This window comes from Mustela lutreola, chromosome 17, assembly GCF_030435805.1.
Source record: "Mustela lutreola isolate mMusLut2 chromosome 17, mMusLut2.pri, whole genome shotgun sequence".
NCBI lineage: Eukaryota > Metazoa > Chordata > Mammalia > Carnivora > Mustelidae > Mustela > Mustela lutreola.
The window spans coordinates 42,704,255-42,717,414 of NC_081306.1; the positions used below are offsets into that span (position 1 = coordinate 42,704,255).

At 45.4% G+C, this 13,160-nt stretch overlaps 1 protein-coding gene across 2 annotated transcripts in view; it reads left to right on the forward strand.

The window, feature by feature from the left end:
- The window catches only part of YWHAG (tyrosine 3-monooxygenase/tryptophan 5-monooxygenase activation protein gamma), a 30,935-nt gene extending 18,071 nt beyond the window's left edge, over positions 1-12,864 (forward strand). The window contains exons 2-3 of one of the 2 annotated variants that reach the window (XM_059154588.1): positions 9,425-10,090; positions 11,048-12,864. In XM_059154588.1, the coding sequence (XP_059010571.1) occupies positions 9,425-10,081 (657 nt within the window). In that variant the 3' untranslated portion in view covers positions 10,082-10,090; positions 11,048-12,864. Of the gene's footprint in view, positions 1-9,424 lie in introns of both variants that reach the window. The other variant, XM_059154587.1, reaches the window with a different exon arrangement.
- Positions 12,865-13,160: the final 296 nt, after the last annotated feature.

Here is a 13,160-nt window from a genome sequence, read left to right on the forward strand (position 1 = left end):
AGAGAGAGAGAGAGAAGCAGGCTCCCTGCTGAGCAGAGATCCTGAAATGGGGCTCGATCCCAGGACCCTGAGATCATGATCTGAGCTGAAGGCAGAGGCTTAACCCACTGAACCACCCAGGCCCCCCGACCATTGAGTTTCTTATTAAAGACCATTTAGGTGGTTCCAGGCTTTCCCTGTTAGCAGTAATATTCTTAATCAGTTTCTAGAAAGGAAATTGAAAAGGGGTGCCTGACTGGCTCAGTCTGAGCAGTGTGTGATTCTTGATCTTAGGATTGTGAGTTCAAGCCCCACGTTGGGTTTAGAGCTTCCTTTAAAAAACGGGGGAAGGGTGGGGATTGCAGAGTCAGAAGGTTGTTGAATATGTGTAATGTTGTTAGTCCTTTCCAGATTGCCCTGCATAAAGGGTGTACCAGTTAGAGTTTCGCACCGCGGATGAGCGTGCTGTTGGTGCACGGCATCACCTTCACAGCGAGTCATTGCCGGTCTGACGGGAGACGAGCGAGCATTCAGAGTGGATGCGACTGGGTGCTCCGCTGGGTTTCCCTGTTCTTTAACTGCCTATTCCTTTTACTCCTTTTCCTATTACCTCTTGGTCCAGAACTCTTTTTGGAGGCCTGTGTATTAGAGAAGTTAGCCCTTTCCCTGTGTTGGTTACGGTTATACTCTCAGAGACACAGGATGGGAGAAAGAACGCAGCCTTGGAAGCTGGAGGCTTGGAAGCTGGAGGGCCCGCGTTTGTGTCCCATCTCTGCAGTGCGTTCGTGGTGTGACTGGGGGGAACTCGCCTTTCGTTTGTCTGCATCCCGCCGCTGAGTAAGTGTGATGTCCACCTCGTAGAGAAGTTGTGGAACAAATACAGGGCTTCGTGACTATCCAGAGAGCCTGGGTGTTTCGCCAGCTCATCTGTCATGTGAGACCTTGAACTTGGCCCTGTTGAATATGAAGTTACAGGACTCCTAGGATGCTCTTCTTCCTGAAATGTTTCCCTTCTGCACAGTTTTTATCTAGGGTGGTTGCTGCTGGGTGGTGGTGGCTTTTTTTAAAAAAATATTTTACTTATTTGACAGAGTGAGTGAGCATGAGTGAGTGGAGAGCACAAGCTGGGAAGTGGGGAGAGGGGCTAGGGGGCAGAAGCGGACTCCCCACTGAACAGGGAGCCCAACATGGGGCTCTGTCCCAGGACCCCAGGATCTAATGTTGTCCTTTCTTTTTTTAAAGATGTTATTTATTTGAGGGATGCCTGGTTGGCTCAGTTCATTAAGAGGTTGTCTTCAGCTCGGTTGTGATCCCAGGGTCCTGGGATTGAGTTCACATCAGGCTCTCTGGCAGGGAGCCTGCTTCTCCCTCTCACTCTGCCTGCTGCTCCCTTGCTTGTACTCGCTCTCTTTAGCAATGAATAAATAAAATCTTTTTTAAAAAAAGATAGATTGAGAGAGCGCACAAGCCAGGGGGAGAGGGAGAAGCATTCTCCCTGCTGAGCAGGAAGCCCCATGGTGGGCCTCATTTCTGGGACCCTGGGACCACAGCCTGAGCTGAAGGCAGATGCTTAACCAGTTGAGCCACCGGGTACCCCTCATGGTGTCATTTTCTTTCTTTCTTTCTTTCTTTTTTTTTTAATATTTTATTTATTTATTTGACAGAGATCACAGGTAGGCAGAGAGGCAGGCAGAGAGAGAGGAGGAAGCAGGCTCCCCACTGAGCAGGGAGCCCGATGTGGGTCTCGATCCCAGGACCCTGGGATCATGACCTGAGCCAAAGGCAAGGCTTAACCCACTGAGCCACCCAGGTGCCCAATGGTGTCATTTTCTAGTTAAAATTTCCTCTATAAACTTTGCAGACAGAGTGCTACCCTGAGAATAAAGTGAGTAAGTTTGTGTTTCCTTCTCAAGGAGCAGCACCTTGAAGGCTATCTCACTACGTTTTCAGTCCTCAGAGAGTGGTGGTGTATGACCCGTGCTAGATTCTCAACAGATGCCTGATGAGTTATCTCCTGAGTGGCTGTTCTGTAATTTTCCTTGTCATCGGACCTTATGGCACACATTATATCAACTTTTTGAGAATGAATGTTTTGGGGGTCCTCAAGACTCGACCTCCTCGACCTCAAGCCATGGTCGATGATGTGCTAGGACTAAGCGTGTAGTTGTACTTAGGGCTGTGATTTATTACAGTGAAAGGATACAGAGCTAAACCAGCAAAGGAAAAAAGATAGCAATAAACCAGGTGCAGGCGGCTGTGTGTGTGAAATGGTGCCGGCCAGGGAGGGTCATAAGAGATTTAGTGCCCGAGGGTTTTGCTGGGGCTGGTCACAGAGGTACTGTCTGCCCAGCACATCCCAGTATTCAAGACTCCTAGAAGGAAAACAGGTGTTTACCATAAACCACATTGTTTACGCAAACAGTTGAGGGGCAGGGAGCCATTCTTATCTGGGAATGGTGGGAAGCCTTCCAAAATTCAAGTTTCCAGATGCCAGCCAAGGGTCCACTTTGCAAGCAGACCTTTCTAAAGTTAGCATTCTCAAGCCTGTTGTGTTAATTCTTCTGCACAGACCATCATTCAAGTTTAAGGTATTTTACTCAGGCAAGACATAGCTTCAGATGATTGAAAATTTCTATAGTTACTTAGTAGTCCTATCTAGAATACATGATTACCTGTATATTCAGACACGAAAGTGTCACATTTGTTTCCAGTGGTTTAGTCCTCTGCACAGTGTATAGGTACTTGTGTCCATTACATGGACACTGGTGCCCGTCCTGCACCTTGTCATCTTACTTTCTCTGTTTTTGTTCGTATACAGCAATCACTGCATTTATCTTTTTCATGTCCTCTTAGCACTTCTGGGTGATTAGTGCTCCAAATACTCCAAACCTTAGGGACACAAAAGAATGCAAGATGGGGCCAAATGTTCTACCTAGTGTCTGCTAGCCCACCCCCCCTTTTTAAGAGTAGTTTCAGGTTTACTTTCAGGTAGAATGGAAAGCACAGAGTCCCTGTACACTCTGCCCACAGGCCTCCTCCCCATGCATAGGATCACCTGCTATCAGCATCTCGGTGGTTTGTTACAGTGAGTGGCCTGAGACCTACAGTGACACATCATTATCAGCCCGTCCATGGTTTTTACTTTAGGGTTCACTTGTGGTATACATTCTGTGGATTTTGACCAGTGTGTAATGACATGTATCCAACATCAGAGTATCACACGAAATAGTTTCACCACCCTAAAAATCCCTTTTATCGGGGCGCCTGGGTGGCTCAGTGGGTTAAGCCGCTGCCTTCGGCTCAGGTCATGATCTCAGGGTCCTGGGATCGAGTCCCGCATCAGGCTCTCTGCTCAGCAGGGAGCCTGCTTCCTTCTCTCTCTCTCTCTCTGCCTGCCTCTCAGTGTACTTGTAATTTCTCTCTGTCAAATAAATAAATAAAATCTTTAAAAAAAAAAAAAAAAATCCCTTTTATCTTATTTTTTAATTAAATATTTTAATTTATTTATTTGACAGAGAGAGCACAAGTAGGCAGAGGAAGAGGAAGAAGCAGGCTCTCCGTTAAGCAGGGAGCTCGATGTAGGGCTCTATCCCAGGACCCCCAGGATCATGACCTGAGCTGAAGGCAGCCACTTAACCAACTGAGTCACCAGGCGCCCCCTGTCTTATTTTTTGGATGTGAACCCAATTGTTTGTAGAGACTTTCAGCTTTCTTAAATCAGTGTGTCTTATGTTCACCACTCTAACTCCTAAAGATTTTTTTTATTTAGTAGAACAGAGAGAGTGTGCATGGGGCTGGGGGTGGTGTGGGGTAGAGGGAGAGGGGGAAGCAGGCTCACCTCTGAGTAGGGAGCCTGAAGCCGAGCTGGGTCCCAGGACCTGAGCCAAAGGTAGAGGCTTAACCAGCTGAGCCACTCAGGCGCTCCTTATTTTGTAGCTTCTGCAAAAGCTTTTGCAAGGTAGAAATAGGTTTTAAATAAACTAAGCCCGATGCAAGTTTTTTCTTATTTAAGAAGATTAAATGTAATGAAGTTGCATTTACTACCATTTACGTTTCTTGATAAGTTGAGGAAATCGTAGAAGACTGGGTGCTCTAAATGTTGGGGTCAGAAAGTCATCTAAACAGCTTTCCAAGTTTCTTAGGGGGTTGCTAATTTTCCGTTGAAGTCTGCATCAACTGTTAGGGGAGAACAGTTGGTGCTAATTAGTATCTGATTCCTTAGCAGGGGATTTGGGGCGTTCCAGATTGTAAACTGTCTGACTCTGTCTGAGAATAACAGACTTTTGGGGTCTTTTTACTCATCTGTTTATTTTTAACTCACTAAAAGAAATCTGAACTTTGGGTAGTATCCTAGGCCTCGAGAAGAGAGAAACCTTAATTTTGTTTTTAAGCTGAATATGTGACATGCCAGAGGATACAGACTTTCTACATTTTACAACAGCGGTGACAGTGTATTTTAGGGAACATATTTACAAGTGTTGCATTTTTAGAAATAATTCAGTGACTATTTGGAAAAATAATTACCTCCCTTCCCAGATGATACGTATCTCTCATCTTCCCACATTGAATTCTCATTCTGTCTTGGTTAAGTCTTTTCTTGGACACTATGAACATAAGTTTTTTCCTTTTAAAAAGTTATTTTTTGACTATATTTAAAAATTTTATTCATTTGAAAGAGAAGAGCACAAGCGAGGCAGATTCCCCACGGAGCTGCAAGCCTGATCTGGGGTTCCATCTCAGCTCTTGGGGAGATCATGACCTGAACCTCACAGACACCCCATCTTTTAACTTTTAAAACTAGTGTGGTTGGGATCTCTCTTTCTTTTCTTTTTTTTTGTTTTTTTAAGATTTTATTTATTTGCGGGGTGCCTGGGTGGCTCAGTGGGTTAAAGCCTCTGCCTTCAGCTCAGGTCATGGTCCCAGAGTCCTGGGATCGAGCCCCATATCGGGCTCTCTGCTCAGCGTGAGCCTGCTTCCCCCACCCCCTCTCTCTGCCTACTTGTGATTTCTAGCTGTCAAATAAATAAATAAATCTTTGAAAAAAAAAAAAAGATTTTATTTATTTGACAGAGATCACAAGTAGACAGAGAGAGGAAAGCAGGCTTCCCCCTGAGCAGAGAGCCCTGGGCAGAACTCGATCCCAGGACCCTGGGATCATGACCTGAGCCAAAGGCAGAGGCTTCAACCCATTGAGCCACCCAGACGCCCAGGATCTCTATTTCAATGTAAAAATCACAGATTCATTGTCACACACATTCTTTAGATCTTAAAGATTTTTTTTGAAATTCAGATTTAAGGTTTTTAGAGAAACTTTGAGCGGACTTTTTTTTTTTTTTTTTTTTTTTTTAAGAAAAGATTTTATTTATTTATTTGACAGACACAGATCACAAGTAGGCAGAGAGTCAGGCAGAGAGAGAGGAGGAAGCAGGCTCCCTGCTGAGCAGAGAACCCTACATGGGGCTCGATCCCAGGACTCTGGGATCATGACCGGAGCCAAAGCAGAGGCTTTAACCCACTGAGCCACCCAGGCGCCCAAGAAACTTTGAGCAGACTTTAAGAGTTAAAGGTTTTTCCCTCTAATTTAGTTTTTCAGTGGCAGAGAACATCTGAGTATGTTCCAAATGTGGTTGAGTTTACTAGATCTAAAGGTGACACTGCCACTTCCTAATCTCCACGTTTCTCCTGGTCTCAGGCAGTTGTTTAGACTTTATAGAAGCACACACACGGTGCTGCCTTTGGGCTCTGCAGCCCTAACTTCATTTGCAGCAAGAGGAGACCCAGCAGTATAGGGTACTGGTGAGGTCATGTGAGCTTTAAATAGTCGCTGGCTCTGGAAATAAGGACAGCATGATTTAGGGGAAAGGCTAGAACTCAATGGCCTTAGGCGTTCTGGCTTCTCTTTGCATTGGAGACCGTGATCCGGTTGCAATAGTGGCGGCGGCCGCGGACCTAGGCCCGGAGTCCTGTGGTATGTGCCTGAGGCTTACAAAGGCCTCAGCTTGTTTGAAAGCCAGTCGGGGGAGTGTTTTCAGGCTATATGACACTAAAGTTTATGGAAAGGAAGTGATGTAAGCTAAGGAAATTTCAACTTAGAAAACAGGATGAAACGGAGACGAGATACTTGATACAGGGATATAAGCTGGCAGATGGTTATGTAAGAAGTTTAGAGGCTGCTTATGCTGAGAATTAAGATGGAAAATTATCCAAGGTATTCTCCAAAGTAATTGCTCATGTCTCTGTCACTTTACTAGGTCAAGAGCACTTTATCGTTTATCTAATGCACTCTTTACACTAACTTTATGGAAAAGGCAGAAATCTAAGTTTTACAGAGAGGAAAATCGAGGCCTAGAGATGAAATGTTTGTCCTCAAGGTCACTTAGTACGGTGGGATTGGTGGGACTGGGAAAACGGGAGTCCCGGGTTAGCTGAATACACATCAGAAATCAGCAGGAGTGACAGAGTGATCTGTGGGGTGCCTGGGTGGCTCAGTGGGTTAAAGCCTCTGCCTTGGCTCCGGTCATGATCCCAGAGTCCTGGGATCGAGCCCCATGTAGGGTTCTCTGCTCAGCAGGGAGCCTGCTTCCTCCTCTCTCTCTGCCTGACTCTCTGCCTACTTGAGATCTCTGTTTGTCAAATAAATAAATAAAAATCTTCCAAAAAAAAAAAAAAAGAGTGATCTGTGGGTTGAGCAGAGGGTCTCCAAAGCTCTCTATAATATGTAAAGAATTGGATGTGGGAGGGAAAAAAAAGAATTGAATGTAAGACGGTATGAGCTGCTTTATTCCAGAGAAGTGGTGTCTCCACAGGGGAATGGGGTTGGGGGTCATAGAACAGAAAGCACTGTCCTGGTTTCCTTCTGCTCTCAAGTCCAGTAGTACAGAAACCTTGTCTTCCCAACTCTACCGTCACAAGAGAGCCATGTCTGGTAGAGGTCTTGTTCTTACAGTATAATGGGAGAATCAAAAATGCATAGTAAAAGGGTAACATAAGAGAAGCTGCTAATCGGTATGAGAAATTTTTTTTTTTTAAGATTTTATTTATTTGACAGAGATCACAAGTAGGCAGGTGCTGGGCTGGGGGTGGGGAAGCAGGCTTCCCCAATGAGCAGAGAGCCCGAAGTGGGGCTCAATCCCAGGACCCTGGGGTCATGACTGGAGCCGAAGGCAGTGGCTCAGTGGGTTAAGTGTCTTGCCTTTGGCTCAGGTCATTATCCCAGGGTCCTGGAATTGAGCCCCATATCGGGGCTTCCTGCTCAGTGTGGCAGCTGCTTTGCCCTCTGCCCCTCCCCCCACTTGTGAACTTTTGTTCTCTCTCTCAAATAAATAAAATCTCTCTTTTTTTTTTTTTAAAAGATTTTATTTATTCATTTGACAGACAGAGATCACAAGTAGGCAGAGAGAGAGGAGGAAGCAGGCTCCCCGCTGAGCAGAGAGCCCGATGCGGGGCTCGATCCCAGGACCCTGGAATCATGACCTGAGCCGAAGGCAGAGGCTTTAACCCACTGAGCCACCCAGGCACCCCTAAATAAAATCTCTTAAAAAAAATACTTGAGTATATATCATTTGCTAGATATTTTGGGAATTAGCAAACTTGATTAATTCTTTCAAAGAATGAATTGCTGGCGCGTCTGGGTGGCTCAGGGGGTTAGGCCTCTGCCTTTGGCTCCAGTCATGGTCTCAGGGTCCTGGGTTCCATCCCCATGTAGGACTCTCTGCTCATCGGGAAGCCTGCTTCCTCCTCTCTGCCTGCCTCTCCACCTACTTGTGATCTCTTCTCTCTCTCTCTCTCTGCCAAATAAATAAATAAAATCTTAAAAAAAAAAAAAGGATAACTTGCTTGCAGTAAACTAATAAGTATGATGTGGTTTGTGTTCTGATTTAATTATCTCTTGAGAGATAATATTTAATTTACACAACCAGTTGCGCTAAGCATAACCTTCCGTACCTCTAGGTTTATGAAAGTGCCATACATACTAAATGTGAATGATTCACATGTAGAGAAGTCTCTTGGTATCCCAGTGCCCCCAAAATAATTTTGGTATTTCATTTTGGATTCTGTCTCCCCGCCTGCCCCCCTCCAACACCTGTAATTAATACAAATGTAATGTAGATGCTGCAGTTGGTGCACACCCAGATCAGTGAGGGTTCAAGAGAGTGGCCAGTCTTAACGGTGTGGAAGGAAAGATGGGGAAGAATCATAGAGGACGTGAAGATTAGCTGTTAACTTGGTTCTTGACACTTGTCTAAGTCTCCCGGGCCGGGGGAGCAGAACAAAGGGCAGAAGTATGACGTTTTTGTTGCACTTAACAATGCTGTGACTGGATCCACAGGTAGGAGAGGACAGGCGAGAGAAGTATCTAGTCTTTCTGAAATAGCAAATGGCCTGGGATTCTTGGTGTTGTGGCTTAGCCACTGACGTAGTACCCCAGTGTAGACACAACAGCCAGACAAATAAAAATCTCTTGTCCGATTAGGAATAAAAAACGAGAGAGCTCTGTCCTTCTTGTAAAAAGTTTCTGTTTTACGTGGTAGACCGTGGTATATGGCTCTGATACAACAGGCATGAGGGGACATAAGGGAATGCGGTATGATGGACTCAGTTTAATTTTTTTGTTACAGGCAGTTGTTTGGAAATGTAAAAATGCAGAGCATTGGCGTGTCGTTGCTCTAGTTTCCTCTGGGTGATTAATTGTTGGGGTGATAAAGATCGGAACTTAGAAGTGCCCATATTGAAAGAAGCATTAATTTCTCTTGGCCCCTCCAGCTTAGAAGTACCTTGCTTGCCTCTCCTCTCTTTTGTATGGCTCATAGCATACAGCGTGCAACAAGTGTGTCCTCGTAGTTGCTGACACTTCTGTGTTCAGACTCAGTCCCGTGCCCCCATGTGACTTCCCTTCCTGAGATGTGTGGTTTATACGCTCTTAACCCAAGAGCAGAAAAGCCGCCTCGTTTCCCAGAAGGCACCTTGAACTTGACTTCAGAATATTCTCACTGAAAAGGGATGGAACTGAGCAGACAGGACATGGTTAGAAGGAAAGTGTCTGTCTGATTGCCTAAAAAACTGTTGAGGTACATAATAGCCATCTGTGCTTCAAATCCCCAGGATTGGCATGTATGTAACGTTCCAGGAGAGAATTACTAACCGTATCCGATTGAGATCAAAATCCGGTTTGTTGTCCGAGAGCTCAACCTGATGGATCTTCAATGAAACAGCTGTTCTAGGGAGGAAACGGGTTCGGGCACCACTGCTGCGGCTGCAGTGTTTGCCTTCTTTGTCGTTCGCTCTGCCTCTGTCCCCCTGTGCGCACCTGCACGGTCTCGCCGTTCTTCCTGTCCATCGCTTGAGTCACCTGGAGAATCTGTTAGTGTTTAGTCGCGTAAAGATGAGAACAACCCAAGGGACATCCTCTGGACGCTAACTACTCTTCATTCTCTCCTTCTCTTAGGTGACAGAGCTGAACGAGCCACTGTCCAACGAAGAGAGAAACCTCCTGTCCGTGGCCTACAAGAATGTAGTCGGGGCACGCCGTTCTTCCTGGAGGGTCATCAGCAGCATTGAGCAGAAGACCTCCGCCGATGGCAACGAGAAGAAGATAGAGATGGTCCGTGCTTACCGTGAGAAGATCGAGAAGGAGCTGGAGGCGGTATGTCAGGATGTGCTGAGCCTGCTGGATAACTACCTGATCAAGAATTGCAGCGAGACCCAGTATGAGAGCAAAGTGTTTTACCTGAAGATGAAAGGGGACTATTACCGCTACCTGGCCGAAGTCGCCACCGGAGAGAAGAGGGCGACCGTCGTGGAGTCCTCTGAGAAGGCCTATAGCGAAGCGCACGAGATCAGCAAGGAGCACATGCAGCCCACTCATCCCATTAGATTAGGCCTGGCTCTTAACTACTCCGTTTTCTACTACGAGATCCAGAACGCCCCGGAGCAAGCCTGCCACTTGGCCAAGACCGCCTTTGATGACGCCATCGCCGAGCTCGACACTCTGAACGAGGACTCCTACAAGGACTCCACTCTCATCATGCAGCTCCTCCGCGACAACCTCACGCTCTGGACAAGCGATCAGCAAGACGACGACGGCGGCGAAGGCAACAATTAAGGCCCCCAGGTGGACTGGCAGCGCCCGCTGATGCTACTACTGCAGTCTTTATTTTTTCCCATGAGCTGGGGGTCGGGTGGGGGAGGGAAAGGGAGGGATGACCTTCCTAGGGAGAAGCCCACGACCTGTCCTGTCTTTGATCGCCTCTTTGACATTTTTGCCAAAATACCACTAGTGGAAAGTCAGGCTAGCTGTGCTCGTATTGGAATAGCAGCCTCACACTGGCGTCTGGACTGTTCTGTAGATGGAATGCAGGCGGAGCTGTCTGTCTTTAATCTAACTTATTGCTAGAGAATAGGGTTTTAAGACGAAAAGAAAACTGAAACGGGATTGGCCCTCATTCAGTGAGTTCTGTGGTTCCAGTAAGGATTTGTATGTACATACGCTCTTGTCTTACGTTTTGGGTACTCTTGTCTCATCTGTTCTAGCTGTGCGTTTCTTTTCAGGGTGTACTCAACCAGCCATGGACTAGTGTAAATCCCGAACGGACAGACTTGGAACATAAGGCGTGTTTATCCTTATGGTTTAGGCCTGGCCAGTTTCCCGAGTCTCGGATTAGCTGACAGTATTAACACTAAATTGCAGTTTACAGTATTTCTACATGACAGCCATACGTAACATCAAGCCATTGATTGTGTATTTTCCTTTGCTAGTTTACTTTGGCTTTACATCCGTAGTCAGCCTTATCCAGGTTGGGTTTTGCTGTTCTCTGTCTCCCAGGCCACAAGGCTTGCCTGAGGGGAATCGCAGCTCCTTTTAGGTTTTGGTTATTAGGTGCTTGGCTGGTGGCTGTGGGATTTGTACCCTTCTTCCTCTTAACTCAAATCCACTGCAAAAATGATGAATCACTTTAATAGAAACGTTTAAACACCACAAAAATAGAGAAAATTCAGGTCTGTATGTCATTGATTGTGTTGATATTTTCAGAGAACTCCTGATTTTTAAGCTGCCATGCTCCTTCCTCAGGGATCACGCTGCCATCACTCTGGAGTGTTCCCGCTGGACCTTTTGCTGGTGGCTCTCGGGACGGTGGAGACGCCGTTGAGCTGGAGAAGCTGGGCAGTCATCTTGAGGAAGGTTGTGGTGCAGTGTGTGGAAATTCAGGTGCTAGAAGCTTACTGGTAGAAAAACCCAAAAGGAAGGGAAGAGCTCTTCTGTTCATAAGCACGCTGTCCGATTTCGGGAGCCTCGTAAGCATGTCCGTTTTTCCTCCCCGAAAACACTCCTTCCCTAAGCAGTTGCTGTAGGAAAACGAACTAAAGGCATTATCAGATAATAAATCACTCCTATTTGACCAAGACTTTTTCTACATTTTTTTTTTCTTTTTAATGAAAGCATCAAAGCGAGAGAGTCCTTTCTCTCTTGTACAGTTGACACATGCTCTGGAATCGAAGGAAACTACGTTGCTGTTTCCACAAATTTGTTCTCAGTTTAGCCTTAGGTCCTTCATTCTTATTTTGGAAAAATCTGTCTGAAAAACGTGACCTGTTGAGTGTGTGTTCAGCGTTTTTTTTACAAGACCAGAAGCGGTGTGAACTCCCGAGATACGGAGGTAGTAACGCCAGACTCGCTTTGTTTGTTGCTGTGGTTTAGTCAAGGAGAGGTATGAGGAATAATTGAGGAAACACTGACCATTGCTTTTTGCAGTTTACCAAAATCGGACTTAAGAGTTGGGAAATGAGTATGTGTGACAGGATCCAGGTGACCGTGAGGACGAGAACAGTGATGCCCTGTAGCATGGCACAGTCTACCCAGCGTGACTTTCCTTAGAAGGTTCCCTCCATACGCTAGAGCAAAAGTCCCAATTAACTGAACCCTAGCAGAACTAGAAGAGAGCTGTACAGCTTTTGTGCCATCACCGGGGCCCTAAAGTCAATGCCATGGATGGGAAATGATGGGGGGTTGGGGGGGAGGGGTAGGTGGGGCTTTCCTTAACTTATCTTCATGTCCAGTGAGCAGTGTTTTGTCCTTCCTTGTAGCCTTTGGAAATGATTTACTGGAATTACAAAACCTATTTTTTCTTTTAAATTTCAGCTTTGGCTCTGGCTGCTTTTTAGAATAATGCAAGATACCAGTTATACCTGAGGGCTAAAAATGAAGAGGGAACGGGAGACTTGATATTTAAGCAGCTTGAATGGTTTCTTTTCTTTTCTTTATTTTTAAAGAAATGCACTTGCCTCTGATACTGTCTCTCCAGTGAAATGATTACTCCTCCATTACTCTATTGATACAATATTGTGCATGCTAGTGTTGTATTTCTATACAGTAGCTTGAAATTTATTAACTTATACTGTAGGTGTTATGTATTCCTATGACAAAAAAAAATTAAGTCTTCAAATTTTTTAAAGTTTTTTTAATTTAATTTTTCCTTTGGGGGTACAGTTTGCTCTACCAAATAGTGATCGTAACAAATTGATCTGTTTTGGATGTTGCTATAGTGACATGCAGTTATATATTTTGTTTTTAAGGGGGGGGAGCAAAAGAAACACCAGTGTTAGCTTAATCTTAATGTCTGGTGTTTGTCATGGTGAAATTATAACTATTAATTACAGTGTAGGAGAACAATGACTATGTTCTCTGAACGAGCCTTTGTGCTTTTTGTCATGTTATGCAGTGAACTATTTTTAAGGTCTAATCAGTGATGATTTTTCCAACTCCGTGTTTCTCTAAGGAATTATTTCACACACGGACCATTCTTAGCAGTTTTCCTCAGTGATGGAATATCCTGAATGTGAGTCAGTATGTAGCTGTCGTACATTGAGCAAATAAACTTACAGATCTGATGTCAGTGCCACTTAGTTTTATTTAAATGACTTTAATTGCCCTTTGCTTCCCGAGGGTTGGTGGGACTGGGGGCAGGGGACATCCCTGTCTTGGAAAGTACCTAGAACTGGGGGGGTCAGACCCGGGTTTGCTGACCTTGAAAAATCATTGCACCTTCTGGGCCAGTGTTTCTCCTGCAGAATGAGCACGTGCAGGTAGATCTCAAAAGGCCTATCCAGGGGTGTGATCTGTGAGAAGCACAGACCTGAGTTTGAGTTATGGCTCCTGTCAGTCTTGGGCAAATTCTGAAACTTCT